At 38.4% G+C, this 17,931-nt stretch overlaps 1 protein-coding gene across 1 annotated transcript; it reads left to right on the top strand.

The window, feature by feature from the left end:
• The first annotated feature begins 5,120 nt into the window (after positions 1-5,120).
• Positions 5,121-5,987, top strand: LOC149238044 (uncharacterized). The gene is made up of 2 exons (XM_089369455.1): positions 5,121-5,283; positions 5,407-5,987. The coding sequence occupies exons 1-2, from the start codon at positions 5,121-5,123 to the stop codon at positions 5,985-5,987; spliced, it is 744 nt and encodes a 247-aa protein (XP_089225581.1).
• The last annotated feature ends 11,944 nt before the right edge of the window (positions 5,988-17,931 follow it).

Here is a 17,931-nt window from a genome sequence, read left to right as displayed (position 1 = left end):
ATTTAATATATATATATATATATATATATATATAACAAAACATAAAGTTATTGTGAATATTACGAACCTAGAATATCCATGGTTAAGAATCTTGTCATATTGATAGAAAATATTTTGATTGTGAAATAAATTAGGGGTTTTGGCCATGTGGTATTGATAAGCCATGGTATTGTAAAAAATATTATTCACAAATTAATAACAAAACCAAAATATAACAAATTGATATATATAATTTTTTTATTTTTTTTAATATTAGTTAAGCCAACATTTAAATGTTTACACTCATCTCAACAGTGGGGTTTATATTGCTTTAGATTTCTATCTATTACTTTTAAACTTTTGTTTATTACTCTTTTTATTATTAATTGATCCTAACGTTTAAATGTTAACACTCATCCCTGATATCACTTTTAACTTTTTGTTTTTATTTTTTTATTGAGTTGACATTTAAAATTGTTTACATACTTACATTACACCTACACATCTACCCTATACTAGGTTATAGAATACCTCTTGACGCATATATATATATATATATATATATATATATATATAATTGTTTAACATAATGGTATCTATGTTAACATTGTGGAAAATACCAAATTTATGAACTAAGAGAAAATATACTTATACACTACTTATATAAGTGATTTTTTTTTCCTTTTCCAATTGTGCTCGTCTTCATCCTAGAGGGAATGATGGAGTGCATTAGGTTTTCACTACTCATCACAACTGAGGAGATCGGCGATATTGGGGCTGTGTCTCTCGACCAGAGCATTGGAGGACATATCCAGAACCCTGCACTATGTCGGATGGGATAGGACTCCTTGAGAACTCTCTTTGCTCACATTCAAAAACCAGATCCGAATCAGCGATCGACTATGAAAGGAATGGGAATTATTTTCTTTTAATTAATTATTGTCTAGGGCCATATCTGCACCATCCCAGATATGACAACATTTATTCGGATCTTCCTTTAGTGATCTAAGTGAGTGGATCTCTACATTGGTGATCACACACTTCGGGAGCCTTGAACAAAGTGTTGGGGGGGTGCTCAAAAAGTCGTTGCAAAGGCCCGAATTGCCCATGCCTTATGAGAAGGACGTTAGCCTGTTCAAGGGTAAGCCGATACATGCCAGATCTGTTTTCATAGAGGCCGGATGGAATAGATCTGAAGCTTTCCCTTCCTTTGTCTTTTGTCACAATGGTTTTGCCACAAGAACTCAACCAAAGGATTGAAAACAACAAATCGATATCCATCATTAGGGCAGTGCATCCCATAAATCTTAAATCTCCCTTACTGGATATCGAATCTCTACCCATCTTGTGCGCAATAAATTCTAAACAAGATGGATTGGGATTAAAATAGAGGCTTTTGGAACCTTTTACCTCAGATCTACTGTCAAATACAATAGATCCCAGAGTATTACAGAAATCGCAGTTGACAGTTGCATCCCCATTCCAGCCTCTGCTAAAGACAACAAAAATGTCATATGACACTGCACCAGAGCTCGAAAAATATGGTTCCATAGATCAGGAAGAATAAAACTTTTTCCATTTTTATAAAAACCCCTGATGGTAAATCAACATTATTTCTGATGCAGGCATTTGATCAAGTCTTTCAAATCAATAAGAATATCATGCAAAATTTAGGCTATCCAACACATCATCAAAACCTCATCTGTGGTGGTAGATATCTGCAGGATGATCAAAGCCTGCATGAATACAACGTTCTTCATATGTCCACCATCATCCTAAATATGAGATTTAGAGGTGGAGCAGCTGGATCAAGTAAATCAAAGATAGCAGGAGATGTTTTTGCCTCTAGCTTACCCAAAGGTACATAACCAAATAAAGAACATATAAATGGAGGTCTCTCATTCAGAGACATCCTCCAAGGGGAAACAACAGCCTCATCAAACCCAGAACAAACACAAAATATTCCCAGTCCATATATAGTGGAGCAATTGAATCATGTCCCAAAACTAATTATAGATCTCTCGAAAACAAATGATCTCTGCACAACTTATGAAGTTCAAGCCATCATCTACAGATTTAACGATTTCTGGCCAAAACCAATGGACCTCTTCCATTGGATCTTCAGAAATTGGTGAAAAGACTATGAAATACACCTCTACTTCAAAGGATTCTTCATCGTAAATCTTTCATCATCAAAGGAGCAAGAAACTATCCCTCAGGAAGGTCCATGGTTCTGGGGATCAATGGGACTTTTCATTACCCCATGGTTCCCAAATTTCGATGCAAACACCATGATAGTATCAAGAATGCCGGTTTGGGTAAGGATACATAAGCTCCCCCTTCATTTTTGGCTTCCCCAAGCTCTAGAAGGCATTGGAAATCTCTTAGGACGGTACATAAAGACAGACACATAAAGAATGGAAGAATGAATCTATAGTTTTGCATGAATATGTGCGGAGGTGGATCTCAATAAATGCCTGTCGAATCACATTCACTTGAAACACAATAGGCAGAGTTGGACACAATTCCTAGACTTTGAGAACACATTCCTCAGATGTCAAATATTCCGACAAATAGGACATCTACAAAAAACGTGCCCTAATGCCAAGAAAGAGTCGCGAAGGAACAAGAAAATAGGGAAGCAACCCAAAGGATGGAAATTCCCCTCCAATATAACTAAAGAGGAAAAAGATGAAGAAGAAAAGGATCCCATTTCAAATGTGGAAAACCATAATACACAAGAAAAATAAGGAGAGGGGGAAACCTCTTGATAAGCAACAAAATTATAGGTTTTTGTGATATAGTTAGCAAGGATACCTGAAGCAAAGGATTCTGGTGGATACAAACATCACCATGTATCAGATAATTCTAACTCAGACAAGGAAAGTACAATAATAGAAGAAGGACGCCAACTAGATATTTCTTCATCCATGACATATCAAGCAGAATGTCGGAAGGTTAAAAAGAATAAATGGAGAAAAGGTTAACATTTTCTCTTCATATGTTAGTTTTATTATTTGTATGAACTTATGATCATCAATCTTCAACTAGATGATGGACTCCTTGCAAGCATCTACAACATGTAATTTTGTTTTCATTAATAATATTACTATTTTTCCTTGGGAAAGAAAATGATTAACAAAATGTGTTCTTCATAATAATAAGGTTCTCTTCATAATAACCTGAGTTTATCTATTGAAGCAACCATGGCAGAAACGAGGGTTTCTGAGTAACTGCTACAGTTTCAGAGCTGGAAGTGAACAGATCACGGATAGCAGCACTGTTAAGAAGGGGACAAAGGCTGACTGTCCAGATGGGTGCAGAGGGGTCCATTGGGACCCCCACCTATAAACAAATAATCATGCAGAAACAGAGACAACAAGCAAAGGAGGGAGTCAGTATCCCTGGGAATGACAGGCTCAAGCAGAGCGGCGGGAAAAAAAAAGGAGAAAACACAGGTGGAAGACCATGTACCAAGCAGTAATACCATAAACCAAGGCCAAGAAGATGAGGGTCTGGAAGACACTGAAGACAGAAACGCTTCAGGACAAAATCTGATAGGAAACAAGGAAAAACAACAAGGAGCAAACGGGGAGCCCACAGACAGCAGGCAGGGGAACAAAGAGAAGGAAGGGGACACAAGCTCGAACCCCAACAAAGACTCAACAGCAAACGGTATTTGTAAACCAAGGAAAGCTGACAGTCTTAGAGTTGTAATAACGGATCCAGAAATACAAGCCTATAGAGAGCACATGACAGAACATGCAGTCATTTGCAAGTTCATGGGAATGTGGCCAACTGAAAGAGCCTTGTGTCAGTGGATCAGACAGCATTGGAAGCCCAGAGGAGATGTCAAACTGCATTTGGGAGCCAAAGGTTTCTTTACAGTTGTGTTCACTAACCTGGAAGACAAGGACAGGATTTTCGATGGAGGCCCGTATTTCATGGCCTCAGCTGGTTTATACATACGACCATGGAAACTGAACTTTGTTCCGGAGAAGGAATCATTCACTCAGGTTCCAGTGTGGATCCGCTTGTTTTCTCTCCCGATAGACTATTGGGGTTTGAATGCTCTAAAGTAGATTGGAGACCAGTTGGGGACGTTTGTTAAAGCCTCAGAGGCAACATTGCAGAAGAAATACACTTCCTACGCAAGAATATGCGTGGAAATGGATGTATCAGGGGCACTGTACGAGGGATTATGGCTCGAATACAGGGATGAGGATTATTTTCAGGCAATAGACTATGAGCAGATCCCGTTTCGCTGCCGGAAATGTCATGAACACAAACATCTAATAAGGGAATACCCTATGAACAAGAAGGAGGAGGACATTAAAACAGAACCAGCAAACAAAGGCAAGGATAACTTTATAACCCCGAAGTCAAGGCAGAGAGCCAACAGAAGAAGGGCACATAGAACAGGAATAGAAAGAAACAACAACAACAACACTTTTGAGCTCTTGGATCTGGAGACAGACTCAGAGGAGTTACAGAAAACCAAAGCAGCAGGCAAGGAGCCAAGAGACAAGGAGGAACGAACCAGGAAATCAAAGGAAGAGAACAACAACAACAACGAAGTCGAAATGGGGGAGCAACCAGAAGAGTCGGAGGAGGACACAGACATGTTGACTAGTGATGGAGGGAGCGAGGACATTGAGTTGGAGGAAGTTTTAGGCCGGGAAGGGATGAATCTACCTGCCATAGTGGAGAGTTGGAAAAATCAAGGTATAGAAACGGTACCAGAAGAAGAAATCAAAAAAATCAGTGATCTGTTTACAGCAAGGCAGAAAGCAGCTCTAGAAAGACAACATAGAAAGCTAGGCATCGCAAGAGGTAATAGTCTCCACCCGAAGAGTCTTCTATGGAACTCATCAAGCTCATGGCAAAAGAAGAAAAGGGGCCGAAAGACAAGCAATGAATCTTTGCAGAAGCTAGGAATGATAATGATCAACTCAGGGAAAATGAAGGCTCTCAGCGCCTTCCCGTCCTTTCAATAACCCCTTTAGTTTATCATGAAGATCATTTCTTAGAATGGAAGAGGGCTAAACAACCAAGCAAAGCACAGAATGCTGAAACGCAAATTCCAGAAATATAGACCGGAAATCATGTTCTTACAAGAAACAAAATGCAATGGATCCAACATGACAAAGTTAACCAAGAAGATAGGAAGGCACATAAATTTTCTAGAAGTTGAAAGTCAGGGCAGAGAAGGAGGACTGGCAACCCTATGGGACACAAGAGAACTTCAAATATTATCTGCAGAAGAGAACAAGCACTTCATTGCTGTGGAAGCTCAACCCACAGGTAATTCTGAATCTTTTTTATGTGTAAATATATATGGACCTTAGAAGATAGAGGATAAAATCAGTTTCCTGAATTCTTTACATAGGCTTATTAGCAGGCACCCAATGTCCAAATGTATTATAGGGGGTGACTTCAACATGATAACAACCCTTCTAGAGAAGAAAGGGGGTCTCAGGAAACTCAATAGGGATGCGGAGTCTTTCATTAGTTTCATTGAGAATGCTAAATTGGTAGACATTCACACCAAGAGTGGCAATTTTACTTGGAACAACAGAAGAGGGGGAAATAGAATGATAGCATCTCGCTTGGACAGATTTTTTGTTCCCGAGAGCATCATAATGGATGGTATCGTTGTTGAGTCAGATATCCTTCCCAGTGGAGGTTCAGACCACTGGCCAATATCGCTCATAGCAGATGTTCAAGGCACACCAAGGAATAAACCCTTTAGATTTGAAAAATTTTGGTTGGATCATCCCAGCTTCCTTCAGATGGTTGAAAAATGGTGGTTAGAACCTATGGAGGGTGAAGGCTCTAAAATGTTCAATTTGCAGAAGAAATTAAGACTTACTAAGGATAAGATAAAAGAGTGGAATAGAACAGTTTTTGGGGACATTTTCAAGGAAAAAACCTCTATAGAAAATAAGTTGGAACAAATTCACAGAGAATGGGCAGCTGGACAAAGCAGTGAGGAATCCATCGAATAGGAAAAGACTCTAACTCAACAGTGGCACAGTCGATGTCGGCATGAAGAAATCTTATGGAGGCAAAAATCAAGGATTCAATGGCTAAAGGAGGGAGAGCAAAATACTAAATTTTTTCACAGATCTGCTCTAGATTACAGAAGTTCAAGCAAGATTCTTGAGATGAGAAATGAAAATGGGGAGCCAGTTAAGAACCACCATGACATATCAGAGCTGCTCACAGCTCACTTCAAATCCATAGCACAGGAACCGCAGTCAAACAGAGGAGAAGCCATTAGGGTACTTCTAAGAGCCATTCCTAAAGCTATAACCTCTGAGAAAAACTGGGCCCTTAATAGAGAAATCACATTGGAAGAGGTAGAGGAAGCTGTAAGAAGCATGCCAAACGATAAATCCCCTGGGCCGGACGGGTTCACAATCAATTTTTACAAGGCTTGCTGGAACATTGTGAAGCAAGATATTTGGGAGGTTGTAGAGGACTCCAGGCGTTCTGGAACCATACTCAAATCCATTAATTCGACCTTCATAGCGCTAATTCCAAAGGTAGAGGAAGCTAATACTCCTGAAAAGTTCAGACCTATTGCTCTCTGTAATGTTATCTATAAAATAATATCAAAAGTTATTGCCAATAGGCTGAAGCCCATTCTCTCGGGGATCATATCGGAAGAGCAATCGGGTTATGTAGAGGGAAGGCAGATATTAGACAACATTATCCTGGCCCAAGAGATGATCCACACTCTGCATATGAGGAAAAAAGCAGGGATGCTAATGCAGTTGGATTTATCAAAAGCTTATGACAAGGTAAGCTGGAAATACCTCGAAGCAATTTTGGATGCTTTCGGTTTCAACAGGCATTGGGTTAAATGGGTTCTAGCTCTCATCAAATCCGCGAGATTCTCGATCTTAGTCAATGGGGCCCCCTCTGAACCATTCTCACCTTCGCGAGGAATAAGACTGGGCGATCCTTTATCCCCTTTCCTATTCGTTATCCTCATGGAGGGTCTCAGCAGAATTATAGCAAAGAAGAAAGCTGCAGGGGAAATTAAAGGTCTTCAACCGATCCTAACTATTCTTGCTACTACTCATCAATAGTTCGTGGACGACACTATGTTACACGGTAACCCCACAGTGAAAGAGGCCTTGGCATTCAAGGAAATCCTAGATCTCTTTAGCAGAGCATCAGGGATGGAAATCAATTTCTCCAAATCTACGATTTTCTTCTTCAACACTCATCATGCTATTCAAGCTCACCTTTCTCAACTTCTAGGCTTCCGGATAGGCAGTTTACCTTCGAGATATTTAGGAGCTCCCCTTACTCTGCGGCCTTGGCAGAAAGTGCACTGGGAAAAGATCATAGCCAATATGGAAAACAGATGCAAACACTGGACACACAGGGCGCTTAACTTTGCAGGAAGATTAATCCTCACAAAGGTTGTGTTACAGTCTATACCGCAGTACTTATTATCCATGCTACCGGCCCCCAAAGGGATTCTTCAACAAATCAGAGCGATTCAGAGATCCTTTTTATGGAGTGGGAATGGGGACAAGAGAAAATGGGCATTAGTAGCCTGGAACAAATTATGCAAGCCGAAATATTTGGGGGGACTAAACCTTGTGGATCCGGCGGTGACCAACATAACCTGTGGAGCAAAGCTATGGTGGAGATGGATTAAAGAGCCCAATCTGCCATGGGCCAGACATTGGAAACACAAGTACATCCCTAACTGCAATCATCAGGATCTTATAAGATTGCAGGAGGTTCCAGAGGGCTCGCCCATATGGAATCTTGCAAGACAAAACCGCAGCCTAGTGCAGGAAAATAGCTTTTGGGAAATACGCAATGGCAGGCTTGCCCTGTTTTGGGAAGATGCATGGCAACAATTCCCCAAATTAGACACCCCAGAGTTAGCACATCTCAAACAGATCAGCCAGCACGAAGGCAGAAGCAGAGTCTGCCATTACTGGGACTTGAGCAGCAGAGATGCAAACTGGAGAGGATGGATACACCTCAGTGCTGATAACAACATTGAGGGAAATGAAAGCATAAATCAACTCAACAGGCAGATTCGTAAAAGAAGGATAAGGAAAACAGAGGAAGAGGATCAGCTCAGATGGGGTATGACAGGAAATGGAAATTTCTCATTAAAAGAAGCGAGGGAATTGTTAGTAAAGGCAGAACAGGAGGAAGCAACGCCCTGGTGCAACAAAGTGTGGGACAGCTTATTTTGGCCGAAAATTAAGACCTTTTTATGGTTACTAATGCGAAACAAAACCCTGACATGGGACAATCTACGAAGGAAAGGGTTCGAAGGGCCTTCCAGATGCCCGATGTGTTCAGGGGAAGAAGAAACTATAAACCACCTATTTAATTCGTGTGAATGGGCAAACCATCTATGGAATTGGATGGAGGGAATTATGCGGAATTCAGACCGAGACCGAGAGTCCATCCAAAACACGATTTTAAATTGGCAAAACAATTTCTCCAAAAACCAGAGAGTCAATAACATATGGAAAGCCATGCCAGGCTTTGTACTGTGGACAATATGGAAAGAGCACAACAAGAGGGTATTCCAGGATGAAAACAGGAGTATTGAGCATTCTAAAGTAACCATTCTTACAAATATTAAACAATTGATTCAGACAAAGTGCAAGACTGATCCCAACGAAAAGCCTTCGGATCGAGACTTACATATCTTGAAGTGCTTTCAACTGGAAATCAACCACAGCATCGCAACGCCGAGACACCAGCAACAACCAAACTCGGAGGCCGATAGATGGACTTGTCTGCCAGCGGGAGGTCTGAAGCTGAATTTTGATGGTGCCTCCAGAGGCAACCCCGGGAAAGCTGGCATTGGAGGTGTTATCAGAGACCCGGAAGGAGAAATTATGCATATTTACCGCAGAGAGTTGGGGGAAGGCACGAACAATGAGATGGAGTTCGCGGCATTAGAACAAGGATTGAAAATTCTAAGAAATCTACCGACAGGCAATGCAGTGGTAGAAGGCGACTCATCCCTGGTTATTTCGGTCGCAAAGAGAATTCAGGGAGTCACTCAGGCATGCAAAGCCACGAGACACTGGAGGCTCGCCAAGGTGACAGAGAACATTGCAAAATTAATCGGAGAAATGAAAGGTTTAGTCTTTCAATCGGTCAGGCGTAAGGCAAATGGGCTAGCTGATTACTTGGAAAACTACAACATTGACAACCAAGACAGGGGATGGGACACATGTTGGCAGCAAGTGGACTGTCCTCACCTCAAGGAGAGATGCCTACAGCTGGCAAGAGAGGACGTGGGTAATTTAAACCGGGCTTAACCGGAAAATGGCAGACTATATCGGCCCCTCATGATGAAATACTCGGGAGACGATATGAGTGGCGAAGGTTGGCACAGATCGAAAGGACAAGCTGGGCGTATGCATTTATGGCAACAGAGGGTGCACAGAGATCACATCTTCAAGTTGATATTTCGAAGGGACTACTGCAGCTGCCCCCTCAGCAGGATCGACATTTGGCACGAATATATTCATCAAGGCATGAGCAACATTTATTTGTATAGCAGGCGACATCACGCAGCATTCACGGCTACCCAAAGGAACTATGATAGCAGTACACCCACGATGTTTTGGGAGGTAAGACTTAGTGTGGGAAACCTTATGGCGAAGAGTTATTTAACTAACTGCTGGAGCAACGTCTCATTCACTCATTCTAAAGGCATTGCTTTGGGTTACAATTGTTCTCGAGTCCGAGCTGCTATCCAAGTGATGGGTAATAGGAACGATATGGATACTGGGAATTGTCGGAGTATCAATGCAAACCAGGAGCTCCGGGCTGCAAGAAGCGCATATGAAACTCAAACGACTACAAGAAACAAACGGAGAATTGCTGAGATGGAGGCTGCGGTAAAGGAGGAGGAATAGCCGCGTGATGAGGAGGAAATCGTGAGGGAGGTAGATTGGTTGATCGACCCAGGCACTGCATCCAGACGCGCCACTCAATTCGTGCGCACACAAGTAGAAAGTTGGAGGATCAAGACCCTTTTGGTGAAAGCTCTGGATTCCATGGATGCTGGGAATCAGAACTCGCAAGGGGAAAACCATATATCTGAAGGCCAACTAAAAATTCTGATTGAGATTTGCGGAGCGTTGGACAATAAAATTTCAGCTGTGCATGAGGTGGCGAAAACTGTCAATAAGAAATTAACACTGCTTATTCGACTTCTCCGGCAGACCTTAAGTCCGGATCCCCCGAGTTCTGAGAGCAAGCAGCAAGCACCGCCGAAGGAAATTCACAACTACCGATCCCTGCTGGAAAGAGTGGATAGGCATGTCCTGGAACAGGGTTTGGACATTGCAAGTAGGTTTGAAATGCCCCCGCAGTGATTCGGGTCTGTTGGTGCCTTCTCTTCGGCCTTGTCTGCTGTCATGTTTGCGCCATCTCTCTGGCTTTGTCTGTTGTCTGTTTCTGTGGGCCTCTATGGCTTTTGTCTGGTGTCTGTCTGGTGTCTTGAACTGTAATTTTGTATTATCCTGATAGTGTGCTAGTTACAGTGATGCAGTTCAAGAATTATCGATGTTATAGATATGAGTAGGAGTTAAATGGCTAAGGCCACCCTGCGCGGTGTGCAGTTAGCTTTTTGAAATATCATAGTCTCTGGTTGTCTCAGGGATGGTGTCTTGTGTCTTTTGTATTGTCTTCATCAGGTCTCGATCTGCTACTGCAGATTTTTTGTACAATATTTTTGTTTCATAATATAACTATCTGACTTACACAAAAAAAACATGAGTTTATCTATTATGTTATCTAAACATTTTGACAAGGTCAAATTACATTTTAAAAAAATAGATTTTTTTTAATTAATTAAAACATTTTCGCTGAGTGAAAGTACATAAAATAAAAATAAAAATTAAACTAAAAAAATAAAATTAACAATTAAATCAGCCTAGATCCATCTTAATTTTAGATCTATCAAGTGCCGAGAGGGATCAAATCTCTCGAGGTTCAAGCATATTTTCTTAGTGCAAAACTTGAAGAAAGGTTTGCACCCGAGAGATTTGATCCCCCTAGGAGCTTAATAAATCTGGAGTTAAGATGGATCTAGGATGGTTTAATTATTAATTTTATTTTTTTAGTTTAATTTTTATTTTTATGTAATGTTACGGAGTCAAAATGTTTTAATTAATAATTTTACTTTTTATTTTTATTTTTATTTTTATGTAATTTGGCATGGTCAAAATGTTTAGATAACATAATATAACACGACATTACAACATCTAATTAATAATTTTGTTTTTTATTTTGATTTTGATTTTTATGTAATTTGACCAAGTCAAAATGTTTATATAACATAATATAACATGACATTACAACATCTCTTTTGTACTCGGATGGAGAGTGTCTCTCAACCCAAAAATGCAATAAAAGTAAATTAAAATAAATATTTATAAAATATTTTGATTGTCAAATAAGAGATGGTTTTTCGGCATGTGGTATTGATGAGCCATGGTGTTGGCCTATGATATGGTATGGTTAATATTATCCATGGTAAAGTGGGGTGAGTATCAATGGTTAAAGATCTTGTTATATTGTAAATATTATTTTGATTGTGGAATGAGATATGGCTTTTGGGCATGTTATATTGATGAGCCATCACATTGGCCCATGCTATGGTATGATTAATAATATCCATGGTAAAGTGGAGGTGAATATCCATGGTTAAAAATCTTGTTATATTGCAAGTGTTAAGTTTTTACGTGCTTATTATTGAAATTTAAATATGGTTACAAATCTATTATTTTAATTTATATGGTAAAATAGATGCCTATTTATATCTTATATATTTTAATGTGATAGAGGTGTAAATATATCTCAGAAGTGATTATAATCTATTTTTTTCTTTTAGATTTAATAAAAAATGTTATAAAATTAAATTCAAATAAAATATTTTTAAAATATTTTGATTGTGAAATAAAACATGGTTTTTGGCCATGTTGTAATGGTGAGTTGTGGTATTGTAGCAAAGCCTATTTAAAAGTTAATAATATCTATGGCAAAGTGGACATGAATATCCATAGTTGAACATATTTTTATATTGTAAGCTTATTGTAAGTATTAAAGTTTTAATGTGCTTATTAATTAAATTTAAATATGGTTACAGAATCATTATTCGGTTTTATAAGGTAAAATTGATCTTAACTTATTGTTGCTAATTATATGTTATATAGTTTAATATAATATGTATATTATTATTTTCTTTCATCTAAAAGTTATTCATAATTTAATTAATAAAAACAAAATTACAATGTAACAAATTGAATTTTATTACTTTTAACGGACATGTAAATTTTTACCAATCCTTTGCATATTATAAATTGGACATATTAATATCAATTCAACATATTAAGCCAAAATGTAAAAATGTTGACAAACTTTCTTACATTACTCCTATACATCACCTCTATATTGCGTTGGAGAGCGCCTCTCAGTGCAATAAACTGTAATTTCCCTTAAAATTTCCACTACTCATATTTGTGGAATTATTTTAATTTAATAATATGACAACTATACATCTCTTAGTTCCCACCCTTATTAAATTTATATCTCTTAGTTCCCACCCTTATTAAATTTATTAGTTGATTAATGATTTTATAACTTATGATTCCTATATTTTTATTTAACTATATAAAATAACATAGCATAACTATAACATAAGACACACACATATGTAAGTTCAAGTGTCAACCATGCATCATTAATACATACATTAAATCCATGATGAAAAGTGCATTTAAAGTGAATAAAAGACTTTTGGCTCTTTTTCTAATTTGTACCATATTGTTTCATTATGTAGTGTGGTGTACCAAAAACATTGTTTTCATGTTCTTGCACCTAATACATATCATGTGTCAAAGTCAAACATTATAAGAACTTGTCTTATGGAGTATTTGGTTGGCATCAAATTTTATTAGTCTTGCAAATAGATTTATTTCAATTTTTTAAAATGATTGACATATTTATGCTCTATGATTAAAATTCATTATTTAGAAATGGAAAAAATTTCAAGTTAGATTTGATCACTTATTTTGATTGTGTTTACATGGAACTCAATACTTTGTGTTTTACATAATCTACAGCGGCAGACAAAAGTGTCTTCCTTAGGTCTAGTGGACTGACCTAAAACAACAAAAATTAGGGACTATAATGTCTTCCCATAAAGTAAATGGACAATGGGATGAATCCTACCTAGAATCTGTCACAAGTTTCATTCCTTTCTTAGCTTGTACGCTCCAATCCTATCTCCAATCACTATAATTAGAACCCGTTCAATCAGACAACACAAACTGAATATCTTTGACATCTATGTAGCATAATCCAATCACTTCATTCAATAGATCAGCATGGTATTAAAATAAATGAAATCATAACATCACATATAGGAAAACAATGTACTCCTTGTATTAATAGAAATGGAGAGAGTTACAACCAAATATAGGGTTAATCGTGTAGAAGAGCTCCTCGAAGTTGACTTGTCCTTCCTTGTCACAAAGTGTGTCTTTATGTCACCCTAATACATGGAATAATGGCTCTCACAACAACAACATGAGGGTAGAATCTATCTCCAAAGACCGACTCCTAGCTTGTGGGTAGCAATAAATATATAGAAGATGATGGTAGGATAGGAATTCTTATCGATTTACCAATCTAGGCTTGAGATCCACTCTTGATGGGAGGATGAGCTCCAAGGATAAGGGGTGAAATATCCAAGTTAGGATAGGATAGGATTCAATACTTTCATTCAAGGTAAATGGTTAGAAAAACCTTTGGAAGCTTATGGAAGAAAAACCTTCAGGATTCTTTCTATTTTTCCTGAATTTCTAGAATTATTGCACCCCCTGCAAGAGGAAACCTGTTGGTGATCAATGCAGGTCCAAAGAGGGCCAACCTTCTTATGAACTTAGTATTTTATGGCAAAGGGTGTGTTAGGCCTTAAAATCACTGAAATGAAGTAGTTAAAGGAAAAAATTCAGGGATTAGGGAGAGTAATGCTTAGGGATTTGTGCAATGACGATGACAAGGGATAAAAGGATGTTGATTGATTCAGTTAACAAGGCTATTGACTAGATGTGACAAAATGGCCTATAACAGATTCCCCCCTAAAGTGAAAAGTTAGAAATGGAAACTGACGACTAAAGTGCTTTACCTCATGACAATTCAGTATCAATAATAACCAACGAGATCATTATCTATTACATCACATTTACGTCATGAAATATTTGCCGAGGGAGGCATACCCATGCTCAAGATATAATCTAACATTACATGTACAATGATCAAAAGACACGTCCATTGATGACAAAGGATGGACCAATAATTGGATGATTGTCTATATGATCATAGTCATCATACATTGTAATCTTTGTATTAATCTTGAAATTGTAGCCCGAATGGTTGGAACTAGATCTGGGGTCATCTTTCTCGTTCACATGATCATCCAATCTATGAGTCTAATCATATAAATCAATGAGATGGAGTCGAACATGGTAGACACCATCTGATTACTGGCCAATGATGTAAGCCATTAACATACATGAGAGAAACCACCGATGATGTTAATGGCTCTCAAGGTACTGTAGTACAATCTGTATGGTGTGAATGAATGAGTTGAAGTCAAACACCACACAAAATTTTTCGGTTGAAGGCCAATTATGTAAACCTACCACCGAGAGGGAGGAAACTCACCATTGATGTATGAAAGAACCAAGGTACTAAAGGGTTGTCTCTAAGTCAACTTCTTGTATAATGAGTTGATGTCGACAGGAGGCAACTCATCACAGGAGGGCCTTGATGTATCCCCCATCATCGACACAAAGTGGGTATCATGATTTGTGACAAAATGATGATGATATGGAACTGGATTAGGAATGACAGATATGGAATGAAAGCTTAAGAGTATTGTAGAATATATTGACCGAATGAATGCTCTTGAACATGACACTCTTCCACTTCAGCTTCGTGTCTGTTGGGTTGGGAAATCTTCTTGTCTTTTGGTTCATCATACCTTTTCAAAGCCTCCATTTCTGGTTTTGGGTCAATGATGACAACTCTATTCAGTGTCGCAATAGAAGTGTCTTGCCTAGATCTGGTGGACTGATCTAGAACAATAGAAAGAAAGGACTATAATGTCTTCCTTAAAGTAAATAGACAACAAGATGAAGCCTACCTAGATTTTTTCACAAGCTTTGTTCCTTTCTTGGCTCGTATGCTCCAATCCTAGCTCTGAGCGTTATAATTAGAACTTGCACAATCAGACAACATAAGCCAAAGATCTATGACATCTATATAGAATCATCTAATCACTTCATTCAATAGATTAACATGGTATTAAAATACATGAAATCATAACATCACATATAGGAAAACAATGTACTCCTTGTATTAATAGAAATGGAGAGAGTTACAACCAAATATAGAGTTGATGTTGTAGAAGAGCTCCTCCAAGTTGACGTTTCCTTCCTTGTCTCAAAGTTTTCCTCTATGTCACCCTAATGCATGGAATAATGACTCTCACAACAACAACATGAGGGTAGAATCTATCTCCAAAATTTAACCCCTAGCTTGTGGATGACAATAAATATATAGAAGAGAATGATATGATATGAATTCTTATCCATTTACCAATCTAGGCTTGAGACCCACTCTTGATGGGAGGATGAGATCAAGGGATAAGGGGTGAAATATCAAAGGTAGGATAGGATATGATTCGAGACTCCCATCCAAGGTAAATTTTTAGAACAACCTTTAGAAGCTTTTAGAAGAGGAAGCTTTGGTATTCTTTTTATTTTTTCTGAATTTCTAAAATCAGCGCACCCCTGATAAGGGGAAACCTTCTACTGATCAACGTAGGTCTAGAGATGTCCAACCTAATGGTGAATGTGGTATCTTAAGGAAGCAGGTTAGTTGGGCCTTAAAATCACTGAAATGAAGCAGTTAAAGGCAAAAATTCTGGGATTGGGGAGAGTCATGATTAGGCTTTGTGCAATGATGATGACAAGGGGTAAAAGGATGTTGGTTGATCCAGTTAATAGGCCTATTGACCAGATGTGAAAAAATGTCCTATAAAACTTTGGTTGATAATTTATGAAAAATATAAACGCCAAATTTTAGGACTTGAGGATAGATTATTCTACTTGAGTTTACAGATGGTTTTCTTGTCAACATTTTTTCTATGTCAACATTTTTTTCTTGGATTAGTTTATATGTACTATATGTAATAGCTTTGTATTATATGTAATAGAACTTTAGGTAAATATTTTTGCAGAGCCATCTCCCATACACCCACAAACCAAAACCATTCGAAGTGTTGGCGGATTTGTTATACATGGTTGGGATCATGATAGACTAGGTAGCCCAACCAAAGTGTGTGTTCCACTCATATATCCTCCCTCTGACACCAGTTAGAGTATCATAGGTAGTGTTTTTGTCTCTACTAATGATCTTGCTACCTATAGTGGAGATTATTCACATGTTGTAGGTACACCTCCTGCATTTTTAAATCCTCTTTAAACTTTATGTGTTTATGTCTTGAAATTTTCTTTAATTTTTAAGTTGTCTTCAATTGATGTGTTTGAATTTAATGTATTCGTTATTATGATTCTAGTTTGTTATATATGTTAAATTATGTTTATGATTTCCAGACCCTCAGTAGGGCGAAGCTGAGGATCAGAGTGCAACATCGATCCCTCTGTGGAATGATGTTATATCTACTATCATAGTTGAGGATGTTAGGGCCCATCAGGCATGGATCACATGAGAGATGGGTAAAATATTTGTTAGTTCACCTACTAGGCGTAGTTTATCTTTGATGATTTATAACATCAATAGGTTGATGGCGACATACTAAAGGGAGGGCCCACATTGCCACCTCCTATATTCAATACATAGGATTAGGATGTTGGAGGTTAGAGGTCCACATACTTCGGAGGCAGTGAAAGATGCACCAAGGATATTGATGTTTGTGGGGAGTTATTTGACATCCCTCTAGACCGTCATGTTAGACATGATGGTCTGATTCCGCTCAAATATTTTAATACTGTTGATGTGGTCCCTTTTGTTTATGATCAATTCATTGGAGCTTGGGGCTAGTTCCCCCACCATGACGAGGTCCCCATTTACTTTGTAAAGTATATATATGCATATTTTTTGCTACATATGTGGCGAGATTACATCAACACTAGATCTAAGTTCTATGGACCCAACTTCAGACATAGCTAGGATCATGTCGGGGCTCATAGGGACCCTGTGCATGTACCACCACCTCTGAGATTATTTCCATGACCATCTGAGAGAGTGGTATTGTCGACAGAGCTAGATCAGTCATCGCAGCTCGATGCCGAGACCATGCATACCATTGCAGGTAGCATTCATAGGGAATTTTCAATTGCGCATATCACATTGTATGGAGAAATTAGTAAACCACCTTCATTGCCTCGTGACCCACCAGATCCATTACCTGATAATTCATATCTCAAGACTCTATGACTTGACCAACTTTTGTCATATGCACATACACGTCGTGACACCATCCGTGACACTTGGAGGGTGCATGGCCCATGTGACACAAACTAGGTACATATATAGAAAACGTTTGAGTCTTATTATCAAATTATACATATTTATATTAATAAATCAATATCATATTGCATTTATATTAATAAGTTCATGATAACATGCATACACAACCCAATTGCATGGATGAGCTTCTGAGGTCATCCGAGGGGGAAGTTGATCAGCCAGAGAAACTTCCTTATGCATGTTTCCATGGCTCAGTCTCCTCCACCTCCACCTACAACTCATAACACTCATGTGGAGGAGAGTCACTATGTATAGCCACATGGACCAACAGTTGAGGTAAACTTTTTTATTCCTAAGATTTCAACATTTTTTTAAAGT

The sequence above is a fragment of the Pinus tabuliformis genome, chromosome 8, assembly GCF_031772625.1.
Source record: "Pinus tabuliformis cultivar Carrire ecotype Pingquan chromosome 8, CPIR1, whole genome shotgun sequence".
Classification (NCBI taxonomy): domain Eukaryota; kingdom Viridiplantae; phylum Streptophyta; class Pinopsida; order Pinales; family Pinaceae; genus Pinus; species Pinus tabuliformis.
Note: the sequence above shows the minus strand (reverse complement) of the source record. Positions and strands in the feature narration are given on the sequence as shown.